This window comes from Miscanthus floridulus, chromosome 2 (genome assembly GCF_019320115.1).
Source record: "Miscanthus floridulus cultivar M001 chromosome 2, ASM1932011v1, whole genome shotgun sequence".
Taxonomy (NCBI): domain Eukaryota; kingdom Viridiplantae; phylum Streptophyta; class Magnoliopsida; order Poales; family Poaceae; genus Miscanthus; species Miscanthus floridulus.
The window spans coordinates 145,713,896-145,729,887 of NC_089581.1; the positions used below are offsets into that span (position 1 = coordinate 145,713,896).

The window sequence follows — 15,992 nt, forward strand, 5'->3', positions numbered from 1 at the left end:
CCATAACTTATCCATCCGGAGTGCGATCGAGGTCAATGAGCACTTGATGGAAAGTTTGTTTGATAAGCTTTCAAATAGATCTGGTCCTATCTCAATATCACATCGGCAAGGCCTCCAAATCACCAATATATTCTGTTGCTATTTTTGGCGGGAGCTACACTGTCGTCATGGACTTGTTAGATATCTTTGGGACCCAGGCCCAAGTTAGAGCACGCCCCAAAAAGATGGAGAACACCTAAGAGATGGCCTTGGACGTCCTCCTCCTTGGTCACCACCTTAGGAGGCCAGCAAGGACGTTCAAGCCAAGCCAGAGGCCCAGTCCAATCCGAGTTCGAGTCTGCCTCGGCTGTTAGGACCAGGCTGCAATAAAACGGATGCCCAGGATGCATCTGGACTCCGTTTTCGATGATCCACATATGGATGGAAAGCTAATTTGATAAGGAAGTCAATCCAAGTGGTTTCGCGTCAAAAGCTGCTCGGAATCAACGGGAATCGTCGAAATAAGTCAGCATCCAGAATCTGCCAGAGTGCTGCGACACTGTCTTTTGGTCTGTTGGACCACGTATCGAGTTTGGGCCCATTAGGGGCGTGTCCAGGGGTCTTGCACGATCCTAGAGTCTTCATAAACAGCCGCCACCCCTCCATTAGGGTTTGGGGTTTTGCTTAGATTATTCTGTCAAGAAACAGTTTCGCCGTTCTTCGGTTTGTGAGACCCCAACTCGTGAGATTAATCATTCATCTGCAATTTGGTTGCTTTCTTTCTCGTTCTTGCTTGTGTTCTTCGTTGCGCAGGCAGGGATTAGCCTTCTTGGTGAGGTCAACCTGGTCCGTGACTTGGTTGATAACCAGAGGAGCTGTGGTGCTAAGATTTCAGGGTTCGATCTTTCGATCTGAAGCCGGATCGGTGTGTTACTCTCCGCCACAACGATAGTTACCATCACCTGACGGAAGATCGGGATCCCCGTCTCCATTAGGCGGCCTTGCTGCTCGGGTAGCGGGATTGGCCGCAGGGGTTTCATTCGGCTCTGCCGCGCCACGGATCAGGACGCGCAGTGCCGCGCTAAGATCGGTGACGCGGCATAGCCCTGCCACGTCACCGGTCAGCGATTCCGGTCGCCGCCACATCAGTCCGCTGCCGCGCCACCATAAATGGCGCGGCATAGGCATTTGACCGTGCTAGAATAATAGGCGCGGCTAAAAGTGTTAGTTTAAAAAAAACCGACCGTGTTAGATATAAAATTAGTTTAAAAAAAGTGTTAAAATTAAAAAAAAATCTCACCGGACGGGACGATGGATGGAGCGCGCCCGGCGCGCGCGCTCGACACGTGCCTCGACAGCGACGGCGCGAACCGCGTGACGACGCCCGCAAAGTTTACTCGATATGGAATTCCTTTCTGTTTTCGCTACGGCGACGGCCGCCCGCTGGATCGCGCGCGCATCCATCCGCCGATCCGGTCGCTGTTACTGTCACGCTGCGCGCGTCCCTGACGCATGACTCCGGCCGGCGGCGTGCGGTGCTCTGCCATTTTTAGTCCCCTCTTGCTTCTCTGTCACTGGCCAGCGCGCGTCATTGAGTGAGCTGCATGCATGAGCGTACTGAGCCGATCATTGGACTGACTAGCTGTTAACATTAGCAGTACAGCAGTACTGGCAGCGACGGATTGACAGAAAGATGAATCGACCGCACCCCCCCCCCCCACCCCCCCACCCCCCCCCCCCCCCCCCCCCCCCCCCCACCCCCACCACCATCCTATGGTGATCAGGATAACCACGCTTTTAAACCAAGCCAGCAGCCACACGAATTTCCAGGCCAGCTGCTAATCCCGTCCGTGGAATCACGGAAAGCTACTAATCTGCTCGTCGCCGGCAAGATAATCACGCCATCAGGGTCAGGCCACGGGTTGCCTGAAACGTGCGGGTGGTGGGGCCCCGGTGTTTCCCCACCGCGAGACCAGGCAGTGGATCGACCGGGAGTGCTGGGCCCCATCGGGGCGCATTCGGATAAAGATTAGTAGCTTTTCTTTATTAACCACTTTGCTTATTGGCATCAGAAGAACTGCGATTTCCTGGGATCAGTTTTGTGCAGGTGTTTGGTAGTGTGATGGCCAGTTTGCTACTCCGATCCACGCCACGTGTCCGCTTGGCTTCAAATTAACTTTGCACTTCCGGGTACCGGCCCGGCCATTTTTGGCCGGCCATTTTTGTAATTTTTGCATGTATCCGTTCCAAGAAATAAAACAAAACCATGACCGAAATGTTACATGTACAGTAATACAATGCATTTAACACAAATAGGGTGAGGCTCATGGAGGTAAAAACGAGCCTCCGCCCCCTTCCTGTGTGACATGACAACAGTAGTTTTGGTAGCTTATCCTCGTGGATGCTTTATAAGACTGCATCATATATAGTCATGCTTGAGAAGCTTCGATAGCTAGCACAATAGTAATTTTTGCAATTAGCCCCTGCTTGCTTTTGGTTCACCCTCCGCCGCTGAACCTATGGGAATATTCAAATGGTGCATTTACTCATGGAGTAAACCCAACTAAGGACTTTTTTTTTCTCAAACTATATATGTTTTTGACAAACTTCGTCGAATCTAAGCATGGACACCACATAAAATGCCTTATATTTCAATATAGATTTTAAAAGTCATAATGCATTGTATTCTCGGATAGATGGAGCAGATTCAAATATATAAATCGTTTGGGATGTTGTGGTTTCCAAATATGTTGTTCATTTGTGAAGTTTAAATGAGAGAAAAAATTTAGTGTAGCTCGGTTGGTTGGATTGAATGTGGTGGAACCTGTCAACCCGACACGGGTGCTCGTATTTTCCTGTATTTTTCCTAGATTTAACGACATTGTTCTTTTAGTGATAGATGGCGTGCCTGTCGACAATAAGACTTCTGTAATGACTTCATCAACATTCAGATCTACCGACTCTGTCTTAGTTTTTCAAAGGTGATTATAGGAGTAGGGTATATGTATGTGCGTTCATAGAGATGAGAGTTTAGGGATAAGTTACGCATATGTATTGAGTGTCTGCCTGAAATAAAAAATAAATTTTGATATAGTTTATCAAAATAAATTATGCAACCTCATGATATATAAAGCTATCCGCCAATCTAGACAACTCTTTGTACATGTAATCACCGAATGAAAGCAAAATGTTTGATTAACACACATTCTCAAACGGCTTAATCATACACGATATAAATACATGTTAACAATTACATGTATATATATGTTGTGAACTCGGGACCCGGCTATACCTACTGATCAGATTATATATGTCTCTATATATGACCTGGCTATATAACTAGTTCCGAATAGGGATTAAATTCACACCAAACCCACGATAACAATGATCGTACTACAGCACATGTATAGCTCTAGCTCTTCGCACGCAGCTATATATGACAGGACGACACGATGAGGATTTTTATAGGTTAGTGTGTGTGTATGTGTCGGTGTTTTGGACCGGCGGGCCCTCAACCAACTAGTGAAAATGTACTGCGTGCCCCTAATCTCGGATGGTGATGCAAAGAGACACAAGGTTTATACTGGTTCAGGCAATAGGTGCCCTACGTCCAGTCTGAGAGAGCGATCTTGTATTCCTTGCACTGAGGTGCTTGTAGTAGGGGTTTACAAGCAGGGCGAGAGAGGGAGCTAGTCCCAGGTCTCTGCGTGGAGCGGTGTGAATTGCTTGAGATGTTGATCTCGGGCAGTGCGGAGGAGTGCGCGTATTACAGAGCGTTGTGCGTGGTTTGCGCGTGTGTGCGTCTAAGCGATGTCTCCATCTGTGCGTGCGTCTATGTGTGAGTTCGTGAACTCGTGAGATCATGTGTCTATCTTCCGTGTCTCTGTGTCAACGTGTCTAGAAACGGCCCCGGTCACTCCCTTTTATAGTTGAAGGGGGGGACAGGGGCGATACATGTGTTCGCTACGCGGCGCTTTGTGAGCGGAAGTGGTGTGTCCGAGCCCTGTAGCTCGTTACTATGGCGGCATGGTCGACAGAGCGGTCTTGTCCTTGATGCACTGGAGCGACGCACCGGTCATGCCCGATCATGTGCGACGTGGGAGCTCCAGTGATGGCTTCACGCAGGGCATGGCGGACGACATGCCGGTCGCTGTATGTCGATAGCGTAGAGAGCCGAGGCTCAGTCGGTGCAAAGGCCGAACCACCATGGGGGGCTCGGTGGGCACGAATCCTGAGGCTGCCGAGACCCTGAAGAGGATTGCCGAGGCTCGGAGGGAGCAGTCGGTCCTGTACACTGATTCCAAGGCTACAGGGACCCAGACTTGACCTCCCACGCCGCGCTGTCCTCGGAGCAGGGGTTAGGTAGCACAGTGCAGTACGGGTGTCAGTCGTGGACACAGTGCCGAGCACAGTGGCCGATAACCCCTGCCCTGTCCTGTCCCGGATGGCATGGTGTTGATGCGACTCCCATTTCGTCGGTCGCTCCGCTGTGTTGAGCCGTTGTCCGGCTGACTTCGTAGGAGTGGTTGGTCTCGTTAGTTGGACGTGATGTTCTGTCAGGGAAATCGGTCAAGGCAGAGGCGATGGGGTTGTCGTCGAGCCGGCCTCGAGCGAGGCGGAGAATCGGCACCTCGTCCGAGGCTTTACGTGCGGGGCCTCGAGTGAGACGGAGAATCGGTTCCCCATCCGAAGCCTTACGTGCGAGGCCTCGAGCGAGATGGAGAATCGGTTCCCCGTCTGAGGCCTTACGTGCGAGGCCTCGAGCGAGACAGAGAATCGGTTCCCCATCCGAGGCCTCACGTGTGAGGCAGAGAATTAGTAGCCTCGGACAAGGTGGGGGTTAGCCGGTAGTTGTCTCTTGGCTTTGATTTTGACAGGGTCTAAGCAATTTTTTTTGGTTTTTGCTTAGGGGACCCCTTTTTATGGTACCCGATAGTAGCCCCCGAGCCTTGGGGAGAGCATAAGCGCTCTCCCTGAGGTTTTGACGAGACTTGGTTCATTGCAGCTCCTGGCGGGATGGTGTTTTGTACTCGAGGCCTCGGTGGGTGCGCGCGAGCGCACCCGTCGGGTGTAGCCCTCGAGGCCCTGGAGGAGTGGATTTATTCCTTCAGGGGCTTTTCTCGTGTTGAGCGAGGGGTTTTATCGCGTTTGCCGAGCCCATGAGTGCGAGTTCGGGTCGTTGGGTCTCAGCTTGGTTGCAGGAAGAGCCCCCAAGCCTCTACGCGGAGCAAGAGGGCGATCAGGAGTTTCCCTGTCTTTTTTGTATGGCCCTCACAGCATCCTTTTCGTTCGGAAGGAGGGGTGGAGTATGCCAGGCTACCCTCGGTGGGTGCAAGCAGTGACGCCTCCGGTGAGCTGTTATCGGGTAAGTCCGAGTGGAGGCCCGTGCCCCATTCGATAAGGGTCGGCTGGCGGTCTAGAGACGCACTCCAAAAGTACCAAAGCACTTCTCTAGTGGGTCCTAGGGCTGTTCGATTGGCCCTAGGGGCTCGATGCCTCCCTTTGGTGGGATCCCATTCGGAGACCTCCCTGCTGGTCTCGGACACGACTTAGGGCATCCTGAGCGATCGCTTGCTCAGGCCTTGGCCATGTACGGGCTCGCCCATAGTCATCCCTGACTCTGTTGTCCTGGGGTAGCTGTCGAGACCCTCGGGGGCCTAGCCTTCGAACCCTTGGACCGTAACGGGCTCGATGCCCTTTATCACATTTTTTTCGAGCTTCCGAGTGCGAGCTCGGGTCGCTGGTATTTGACCTGGTTGTAGGAAGAGCCCCCCGAGCCTCCGTACGGAGCGAGAGGGCGATCCGAAGTTTCCTTGTCTTTTTCATGCGACCCTCGCGCATCCTTTTTGTTCAGAAGGAGGTGTTGTTTGCCAAGCCCTTGAGTGCAAGTTTGGGTCGCTGGGTCTCGACTTGGTCGTAGGAAGAGCCCCTGAGCCTCTGCACGGAGCGAGAGGGCGATCAGGGGTTTCCCTAGCTTTTTTGTGCGACCCTCGCACATCCTTTTTGTTTGGAAGGAGGGTTTGTTTGCCAAGCCCTCGAGTGCGAGTTTGGGTCGCTGGGTCTCGCCTTGGTTGCAGGAAGAGCCCCTAAGCCTCCGCACAAAGTGAGAGGGCAATCAGGGGTTTCCCTGGCTTTTTTGTGTGACCCTCGCGCATCCTTTTCATTCAGAAGGAGGATTTGTTTGTCGAGCCCTCGAGTGTGAATTTGGGTCACTGGGTCTCGGCTTGGTTGTAGGAGGAGCCCCCGAGCCTCTACACAGAGCGAGAGGGCAATCAAGAGTTCCCCTGGCTTTTTTGTGCAACCCTCGTGCATCCTTTTCGTTCAGAAGGAGGGGTGGAGTATGTCAGGCTACCCTCGGTAGGCGAGAGCAGTGACATCTCTGGTGAGCTGTTATCGGGTAAGTCTGAGTGGAGGCCCGTGCCTCATTCGATAAGGGTCGGCTGGTGGTCCAGAGGTGCACTTCAAAAGTACCAGAGGGCTTCTCTAGTGGGTCCCAGGGCCGTTCAATGGGCCCCAGGGGCTCGGTGCCTCCCTGCGATGGGATCCCATTCAGAGACCTCCCTGCTGGTCTTGGACACGACTTAGGGCATCCTGAGCGATCGCTTGCTTGGGCCTCAACCATGTATGGGCTCGCCCATAGTCGTCCCTAACACTATTGTCCTAGGGCAGCTGTCGAGACCTTTGGGGGCCTAGCCTTCGAACCCCTAGACCGTAACGGGCTTAGTGCCCAGTTCCTTTGTCTGAAAGGAATCGGGTGGGGGATATCCCCCTCCCATCGGCTGACAACGGCAGGTGTGCCTTTTGAGGCGGTTTCTCGGGGAGATGGAATGGTGCCTACCGTTGCTGCGGTCGGATGCGACGTGATGTCAGTGGATGGGACGTTACTGTGTGTGCGCGATTAATAAGGGAAAGGTGGGCGCGTGGGCGGTTTAATCGGATCTAGATTAACTACACCAGATCTAAGGGAAACTTCCCCGATTTCATCGCCCGTCCGTTTCACCCCCTTCCTGCATAAATACATGACGAGCCTCACCCCTCTCCTCCTTACCTTGCCAGCATTCGCCTTTTCTACCTTCGAGCCATTGCTAAGAACAGAGAGCGCTGGAGAGAAGAAGGGAGAAGGGCGAGGAAGAGAGAGAGAGAGAGAGCCTTACCGCCGTAGCCACATTCTCCACCGTGCAATGGCTGGCGGCACTGTTGTCCTCTAGGTGGATCCTTGGAGTCCATCTGATGTGTCCGTGGAGACGCTGCAGTCGCTCATCGATGACGGCCTTCTCCGCCCGGTTACTGACCCCAACAGACCGAAGTGGATTGCTCTGGGGGGCGAGCCAGAGCCGAGGCCATGCGATGGCTACATCGTGAGCTTCGTGTCCTTCCATGAGCGCGGCTTTGGCCTGCCGGTAGACCGGTTCATGCGGGCGCTCCCGCACTATTACAGCGTGGAGCTTCACAACTTCAACCCCAACTCCATCGCGCAGGTGGCCATCTTCATCACCGTCTGTGAGGGGTACCTGGGCATTGCTCCCCATTGGGAGCTGTGGCTCCGCCTCTTCCGGGCGGGGCATACCACCAAGCCGATGGGCACGACAGGCATGAGGAAGGTGGTGAGGGCCGACGGCTGCACTCTCAAAGTGCGCCAAGACCGGCATCTCCTCTACATCTCGGCCTAGCTCACATCGTCCAACCATCGCTGGTACAACAGCTGGTTCTACCTCCGCAATGACGATGATGAACTTCCCCCCTACACCGAGTAGGTCGTGGAGCGCCAGCCGAAGAAGTGGAGGTATGGTGTCCCGTTGGTCGACCAGTCCAAGCTGCAGCCGCTCCTGGAGAGGCTAGAGAGGCTGCGCAGCCGTGGCCTTATGACGGCTGTGGTCGTGGTGGCCTTCCACCATCGGAGGGTGCTGCCGCTGATGGCTCGGCGGTGGCGCCTATTCGACATGGTACCAGATGAGCCGATCGAGGGTGTCCGAATGTCTGCCGTCGCCCTCTCCGATGAGGAGATTCTACGTTGGGTGAGAGAGACGGTGGAGGGGTGGCGGAGGAGCGGTGGTCTAACCCCATTCGTGATGTGCCCATCGCGGGGGTACCTTTCTTTGGTAAGTCACGCGATGCTGTGGCCCCCAAGGCCTCCTCGTTCCTCACTATTTCCTATTCCCTTATTTGTGTTCATCGTTCCTACAGGGGATGAGGGATGTGCAAGACTCCCCGCCACCCATTCCTAAGGACACAGAGCGGCGGGCGATGAACCAGGCGCACATCGAGGCACAGAAGAAGTGGAAGGATGCCGAGGAGGCAAAGCGCAAGAGGAAGATCCTTGAGCATGAAGAGCTGGAGAAGCATCACCGGCAGCAGAGGCACGATGGTCTCCCGTTGGAGTCGTCTTTGTCACCATCGTTGTTGGCTTCCTCGAGCGATGGCGATGAGAGCGAGGTGGGGCGTGGTCCCCTGGACCATCTCCATGACATCAGGGGGACGGTGCTTAGGGCATCGATGAGCGGCCAGGCGTTTCCAGGAGGAGGAGAGGATGCCTCGGGGTCGGTGATCACCCGCCACAGGGCCGAGGCCGACATGCCTGAGGCACAGGCGTTAGGGAAGCACATCGTTAGCCCGGTGGGCTCGATGGTAGAGGTGGAGCAGGTAGTGGCGGGGGCGACACAACTACACCCGTAGAGGGTCAAGGGGGCACCGGAGTCCGGCGAGGGCCGACCGTCACTGGTGGACATGGAGGCCATGCCATCGCCGCCGCCACCACCATTGCAGAGGAGGGACGTAGTGCCGAAGTGGTTGTGTCTCTATTCGAGGTGAGTGTTTTTTCGGTGGAGTTAGCAGCATCTCCTATTCGTTCCTTGGTCGTATGCTGACCTTGTTGGTGTTTTGCCTTCAACAGGAAGCCTCAGGCAGAAGTATCTGCCCTTGCGCCACGTAAGGCGCTCAAGGTGAGCACTAGCTCCACCGCCCAATGGGTGGTGGAGGCGCAAGCCACCATACAACATGGTGCGGTGTTGGCGAGGGCCTAGGGAGAGGCTACCGAGGCAGCCACAAAGCAAGCGGAGGAGGAGGAGTCTATGCCCCGTGAGGCCGAGGCCCATGAGTCAGATAGGGCCGAGGCGCCCTCAGTCGCTGAGGCCACCGAGGGTGAGGCCGAGGCCCCCCAGACTTCTGAGGCCGAGGCGACGGAGGCCAGGGCACCTAGGACCACCGAGGCCAAGGTGGTGGGGACCGGAGCCCCTGGGACCACCAAGGCTGAGGTGGCGGAGGCCGGTGTGAGCACGGCGAAGCCGGCATGAGCACGGCGAAGCCGGTGGCCCAGGAAGTGGAGACGGAGGTGGGGCAAGCTTCAATACCGCCCCCATTCCAAGGCCCGTCGCCGTCGTAGGAGAGCGCCCGGGAAGTGGAGGTCCATTTGATCTCCTCCGATGATACTTCCTACGGGAAGGAGGTGGCGGATGCCGAGGCAGCTAGCACCATGGAGCAGCCAGCTCTGACCTCTGGCGAGGGAAGCTCGGCCCTCGTGCGGGTACAACCCAAGCCCCGTGGGTGGGATCACCCACGGGTCTTGTGGCGGAGCCAGGACGACCCTGAGGGGGAGCCTCTGTTCGCCCTCGAGGACACGACCGAGGGGGGTGCTGGAGCTCTTTCGAGCAATATAGCCATCTAGCGGAGCGGTCGCTGCGGACAACACTGTCCGTCATGGCTGACGATCTGCCGGGCATTGCCTAGGTACGTGTCTTCTTTTCTCGTGCAGTGTCGTCTTTTTTTGAGTTTTCTTGCAGTGCATGACCCCTGTTCTGCCTATCCAGGAGCTCAAGGCCTAGTCCCTCGGGAAGTCGTTGTTCCTCTAGCGGGAGAGGGACATCTGGGATCAGCTCCGGCAGTAGAAGGACCTGCTCACCAATGCCAACGAGCTTCTGTCGGCATAGAGCGCGGAGGTGGAGGACCTCCGCCTTCGTTGTGCTGATATGAAGGCCGAGGCGGCCACGGCTCTGGAGCAAGCCGCCCATTTGGCGGCACAGATCAAGGAGCTAGAGGAGGAGCTAACCCAGGTGGCCGATGATCAGGACACCTTCTGGTCCCAGGCTAAAGAAGCGATGGCCTCTGCCAAGGCCATCGCTGGCCAGCTGGGGGTGGAGCAGAGTGCGCACCTACTGACGAAAGGCACCTTGGTAGAGGCCCTCAAGGTGGCCGAGGCCTCCTAGACTGAGGCTTTGGTCTAGAAGGGAAAGGCCGAGGGTGAGTCCTGTTCCCCTTGTTTTATTTGTTTTTCTTGCGTTCGACCCCTAACTCCCTGGTGTGATGCAGAGCTAGAGAAAGAGGCTTCTAGGGCGGCTGAGGCCTCTCAGGTCGAGGTCCAGTGCTAGAAAGAGAAAGCCGAGGCCTCTCGGGTCGAGGTCCAGCGCTGGAAAGAGAAAGCCGAGGGTGAGTCCCATAGGGCTTCGCCCCTGTTTGGCTTATTTTCTTTTACGCTTAACCCCATCCTGCTTGTTTTGGCATAGGGTTGGAGAAGGAGGTCTCCCGAGCAGCTGAGGCCTCTATCACAGTGCAGGCGGTGCTCGAGGCCGAGATCGGAGAGCACAACATGCTGCAGAGCGCCACCTGTACCGTCTGTGAGGCCCTAGAGGTTGAGGGGGTCGAGTCGGGTAGCTCCCTTAGGAGCCGCTTGATCGCGTTGAGCGGCCAAGTGCATGAGCGACTCTGAGGGGCGCTGCACATGGGTGTTAAGTGTGCCCTGGCTATTGTCTCCTCGCACTACGCCGGCATCGACCTCGAGGCCATCAGTGATGGCTACGTCTTGGCTGAGGATGATGAGGAGGCCGATGAGGAGGTCACGAAGCTGATGGAGGCAGCTGAGGGCCCTGGCACGGCGCTGGCCAAGCTGTTCGAAGAGGAGGTGGTTCCTCCCATGCCGTCCACCGACGCTGGAGACCCTAAGCCTTGACCTGGGCCAAAGGGGCCATGTAAACAGATTAGGGTATTATCGTACCATGATGCTTGTGGCCGTCGAGGCCTTTTTAAAGTACTTATGTGTCTTTGCTTCTTAATCGTTTTTATTGTATTTCTGAGCCTCTGCCCTTTGTCTCGTCTCTGAACATATCTCTTGCAAAAAACTTCCTCGGAGCCTAAGCTGTCCCTCGGGCAAAAGGTGGTGAGGGAGTGCCATAGCCTGGAGGCGTAGGCCATCTCATGACTCGGCCGGCCTTTTGGCCTTGAGACAGTCTTTCGGTCTTTAGGTTTTTTACAATCGATTTGTCGAAGCACGCTAGAGAGTTTGGCGTAGAAATGTTTTTCAAAAAACGACTACAAAATGGTGCGTGGGACTTAGGGGGGGAGTCCCCCCTTCTAGCCCCGAGGGAGGCTTGGTTCTGCAAAGGCAGAGTCGTGTCTTGTTCGAGCCCCGCAGTGGGCACCTCTGTAGAGGTAGAGCCGAGTCTCCCTTGTGGTGTTATCGTAACGTTGAGGCCCACGATGGGCTCAGGGGGTTTCTCGAAAAATTAGAACAACTAAAGAATGCTTCTTTATTGTATTTTGAGAAACAATGTATACAATGCTTGGAAATTAAAGGGTAAAAGTGATGTAGTTGTTCTATGTTCCAAGCGTTGGTGAGGATTTTGCCCTTCTCGTTGGCTAGCTTGAAGGTCCTAGGCTTTAGCACTTAGGCGACGATGTACGGTCCTTCCCATGGTGGGGTCAGCTTGTGGTGGCCCTTGTTGCTCTGCCTCAGTCTCAGCACCAGGTCGCCCACCTTTAGGTCTCGGGTTCAAATGCGCCGGGCTTGATAGCGTCGTAGGGCTTGCTGGTATTTGGCCGAATGTAGTAGTGCAACGTCTCGTGCTTCCTCCAGTTGGTCGAGGGCATCTTCGCGGATAGTGTGGTTGCTTTGCTCGTTGTAGGCCTGTAGTCTCGGGGAGCCATACTCCAAGTCAGTGGGGAGGATGGCCTCGGCTCCAAGACTAGGAAGAATGGCACGAACCCCGTGGCTCAGTTCGGGGTGTTCCTCAGGCTCCAGATGACCGACGGGAGTTCGGTAAGCCATTTCTTGCCAAATTTCTTTAATCGGTTGTATATTCTTGGCTTGAGGCCCTATAGGATCATGCCGTTAGCACGCTCTACTTGGCCATTCATCCTAGGGTGTCCTACGGCTGACCAGGCCACATGGATGTGGTGGTCATCGCAAAACATCGGGAACTTGTAACCGGTGAACTATGTCCCATTGTTGGTGATGATGGTGTTCGGAACCTCGAACCTATGGATGATATCAGTGAAGAACAGCACCGCTTGCTTGGATTTGATTTGATTGATCAGACGAGCCTCGATCCACTTGGAGAACTTATCAATCACTACCAGCAGATGGGTGTAGCCTCCGGGGGCCTTCTACAGAGGCCCAACCATGTTGATCCCCCATACAGCAAATGGCCATGTAATGGGGATGGTTTGGAGGGCTTGGGCCAGGAGATGCGTCTGCCGCGCGTAGTATTGGCATCCCTCGCAGGAGCGTACGAGCTTGGTGGCGTCAGCAACCGCCGTCGGCCAGTCAAACCCTTGGCGGAAGGCGTTTCCAACAAGCGTCCAAGGCGCTGCATGGTGCCCACAGGCTCCCGCGTGCAAGTCTCAAAGTAGGGCTTGGCCTACCTCGGTGGTGATGCATCGTTGGAGGACGCCAGATGGGCTTCGCCTATACAACTCATCGTTGCTGAGGACATAAGTTTTGGCTCGTCGCGCAAGCCGTCGAGCTTTGGTCCTATCGGCAGGAAGCTCTCCTCGAACGAGGCAATCAAGGAATGGGACTCGCCAGTCCATGCCCTGGTTGGCCTTGGAAGGCTCCATGTTGACTTCCATGACCTCAGGCTCGGCCGATGGGGTCTCGGTGACAGAGGGGGCCTCGGGCCCTATGGTGGGCTCGACCGGTGGGCCCTCTTCTATCGTCGAGGCGTAGTCGATGGAAGGCTTGTGGAGGTCTCTAGCGAAGATATTCGGGGGGATCAGGGCCTATGCCGACGCCATCTTTGCTAGTTCATCTGTGGCCTCGTTGAATTTATGCGCGATGTGGTTGAGTTCAAGACCATCGAACTTGTCCTCAAGGCATTGTACCAGCTTGCAGTATGCCTCCATTTTGGGGTCATGGCAGTTCGACTCCTTCATCACTTGATCGACGACAAGCTACGAATCGCCCCATACGCCAAGGCGCCGTACTCTAAGTTTGATGGCGATCTGCAAGCCATTGATGAGGGCTTCGTACTCGGCTGCGTTGTTGGAGGTGGTGAAGTGGAGCCGAATCATGTAGCGCATGTGCACTCCGAGGGGTGAGATGAAGAGCAAACCCACGCCTGCCCCGGTCTTCATCAGGGACCCATCGAAGTACATGGTCTAGCATTCCACCTGGACTTGAGCAGGTGACGGTTGGGTGTCGGTCCACTCAGCCACAAAATCGGCCAAGACCTGGGATTTAATTGCTTTCCGAGGCGTGAAAGACAGGGCTTCCCCCATGAGTTCGATGGCCCACTTGGCTATCCTACCCAAGGCCTCTCAGTTATGGATTATCTCTCCCAGAGGGAAAGATGACACCACGGTCACCGGGTGGGACTCGAAGTAGTGACGCAGCTTGTGTCGAGCCAAGACTATGGCGTAGATCAGTTTTTGGATGTGGGGGTAGCGTGTCTTGGTTTTGGAGAGCACTTTGCTGATGAAGTAAACAGGTCATTGGAAGGGTAGAGCATGCCCCTCTTCCTGCCTCTCGACTACCACGGCTACGCTGGTCACTTGGGTCATTGCGGTGACATAGAGTAAGAGGGCCTCGCCCTTGGCTGAGGGTACCAGGATGGGTGGATTGGTGAGCAATGCCTTAAGCTTGGCGAGGCTTCTTCGGCCTCGGGGGTCCAAGAAAAGCATTCGAATTTTCTCAAGAGGCGGTACAGAGGCAAGCCTTTTTCGCCAAGGCGCGAGATGAAGTGGCTTAGGGCCATGAGGCATCTCATGACCCTTTGCACTCCCTTGAGGTCTCGGATTGGTCCCATGTTGGTCACGGCCGAGACTTTCTCCGGGTTGGCCTCGATGCCGCGTTCTGAGACTATGAACCCCAAGAGCATGCCTTGGGGGACCCCGAAGACACTTCTCGGGGTTGAGCTTGATGCCCTTCTCCCTGAGGCATTTGAAGGCTATTTCCAAGTCACCGATGAGATCACTAGCCTTCCTAGACTTGACCACGATGTTGTCCACGTAGGCTTCGATGGTTCACCCGATGTGCTCGCCAAAGACCTAGGTCATGCACCGCTGGTATGTGGCCCCTGCATTTCTGAGGCTGAACGGCATAGTCACATAGCAGTACATGCTGAATGGTGTGATGAAAGAAGTCGTGAGCTGGTCGGATTCTTTCATCTTGATTTGATGGTAACCGGAATACGCATCAAGGAAAGATAGGGTTTCGCATCCCGTAGTGGAGTCGATGATTTGGTCGATTCGAGGTAATGGGAAAGGGACTTTTGGGCATGCTTTATTCAAACCGGTGTAGTCTACACACATCCTCCACTTCCCATTTTTCTTCTTAACTAATATTGGATTAGCTAACCACTCTGGATGGGACACTTCCTTGATGAATCCGGCCGCCAAAAGCTTCTACACCTCCTCGCCGATGGCCCTGTGCTTCTCCTCATTGAATCGGTGCAGGCTCTGCTTCACCGGTCTAGAACCGGCTTGGATGTCCAAGGCGTGCTCGGTGACCTCCCTCGGTATGCCCAGCATGTCCGAGGGACTCCACGCGAATACATCAGCATTTGCGCGAAGGAAGTCGACAAGCACGGCTTCCTATTTGATGTTGAGGGTGGCGCTGATCCTCAGCGCCCGATTGTTGGGGCAGGTGGGGTCGACCAGGACGAGCTTGATGGCCTCCATGGGCTCGAAAGTCCTAGCACAACGCTTGGAATCAGGCGCCTCGCTGCCAAGTCGGTCGAGGTTGACGATGAGGTTCTTGGCCTCTACAAGAGCCTCAGCGTACTCGATGCATTCGACGTTGCAGTCGTATGCATGATCGTACGTGGAATCGATAGTGATGACACCATTAGGGCCCGGCATCTTGAGCTTGAGGTAGGTGTAGTTGGGGACCGCCATGAACTTAGCATAGCACGGCCGCCCTAGGATGGCATGGTACGTTCCCTTGAACCCAACCACCTCGAAGGTGAGGACCTCCTTGCGGTAGTTGGAGGGAGTGCCGAAGCAGATAGGCAGGTCGATGCGCCTGAGGGACCGCGTGCGTTTCCCTGGCATGATGCTATGGAAAGGCACGGCATCACCCTAGAGCTACAACCGATTGAGCTCCAGGAGCTCCAAGGTGTTGGCGTAGAGGATGTTGAGGCCACTGCCTCTGTCCATCAACACCTTGGTAAGCTGGGTGTTACCAATGATGGGGTCGACAACGAGTGGGTACTGCATGGGGTTCGAGACATAATCGGGGTGGTCATCCCGATCAAAGGTGATCGCCTCCCTAGACCAGTTGAGGTATTGGGGAGTGGCCACCTTAACCAAGAAGACCTCCCAGTGTTCCCTCTTTCGCTGGCGCGCCGTGAGGCACGCTGAAGGCCCGCCGAAGATCATGAAGGCGTATGCACCTCGGGGAACCCATCGTCCTTGTCGTTGTCCCTATCACCGGCGTCCCTCATCTTGGCATCGTCACTGGGGAGCCCAAGCTTGGTGTAGTAACACCGGAGCATGGTGCACTCTTCGAGGGTGTGCTTCACGGGGCCCTAGTGGTAAGGGCAGGGTTTCTTAAGCATATTGTCAAAGAGCCCGGGGCCTCTGGGGCCTCGAGGATTCTTGCGCTCTGCGGCCACGACTAGGCTAGCCTCGAGGACTTCTTGCTTCCCCTGGCAACCCTTCTTCTTTTTCTTAGGGAGGTAGGGAGCCGAGGCCTCGGGGGCCTCGTCCCTCCGCTTCCCCTTGGCTTTGTTGTCGGGGAAGATGGCTCCGATAGCCTCTTCGCCCGAGGCAAAGTTGGTGGCGATGTCGAGGAGCATGGCAGCCAT

At 55.3% G+C, this 15,992-nt stretch overlaps 1 protein-coding gene across 1 annotated transcript; it reads right to left on the reverse strand.

Moving 5' to 3' along the window:
- Positions 1-14,778: 14,778 nt before the first annotated feature.
- LOC136537217 (uncharacterized) lies at positions 14,779-15,081 on the reverse strand. The gene has a single exon (XM_066529263.1). The coding sequence runs from the start codon at positions 15,079-15,081 to the stop codon at positions 14,779-14,781; it is 303 nt and encodes a 100-aa protein (XP_066385360.1).
- Between the last annotated feature and the right edge of the window lie 911 nt (positions 15,082-15,992).

Excerpts from the sequence above, each read along its gene's own strand:
- LOC136537217 (XM_066529263.1), bottom strand. The coding sequence starts at position 15,081 with ATGGCGGTCCCCAACTACACCTACCTCAAGCTCAAGATGCCGGGCCCT.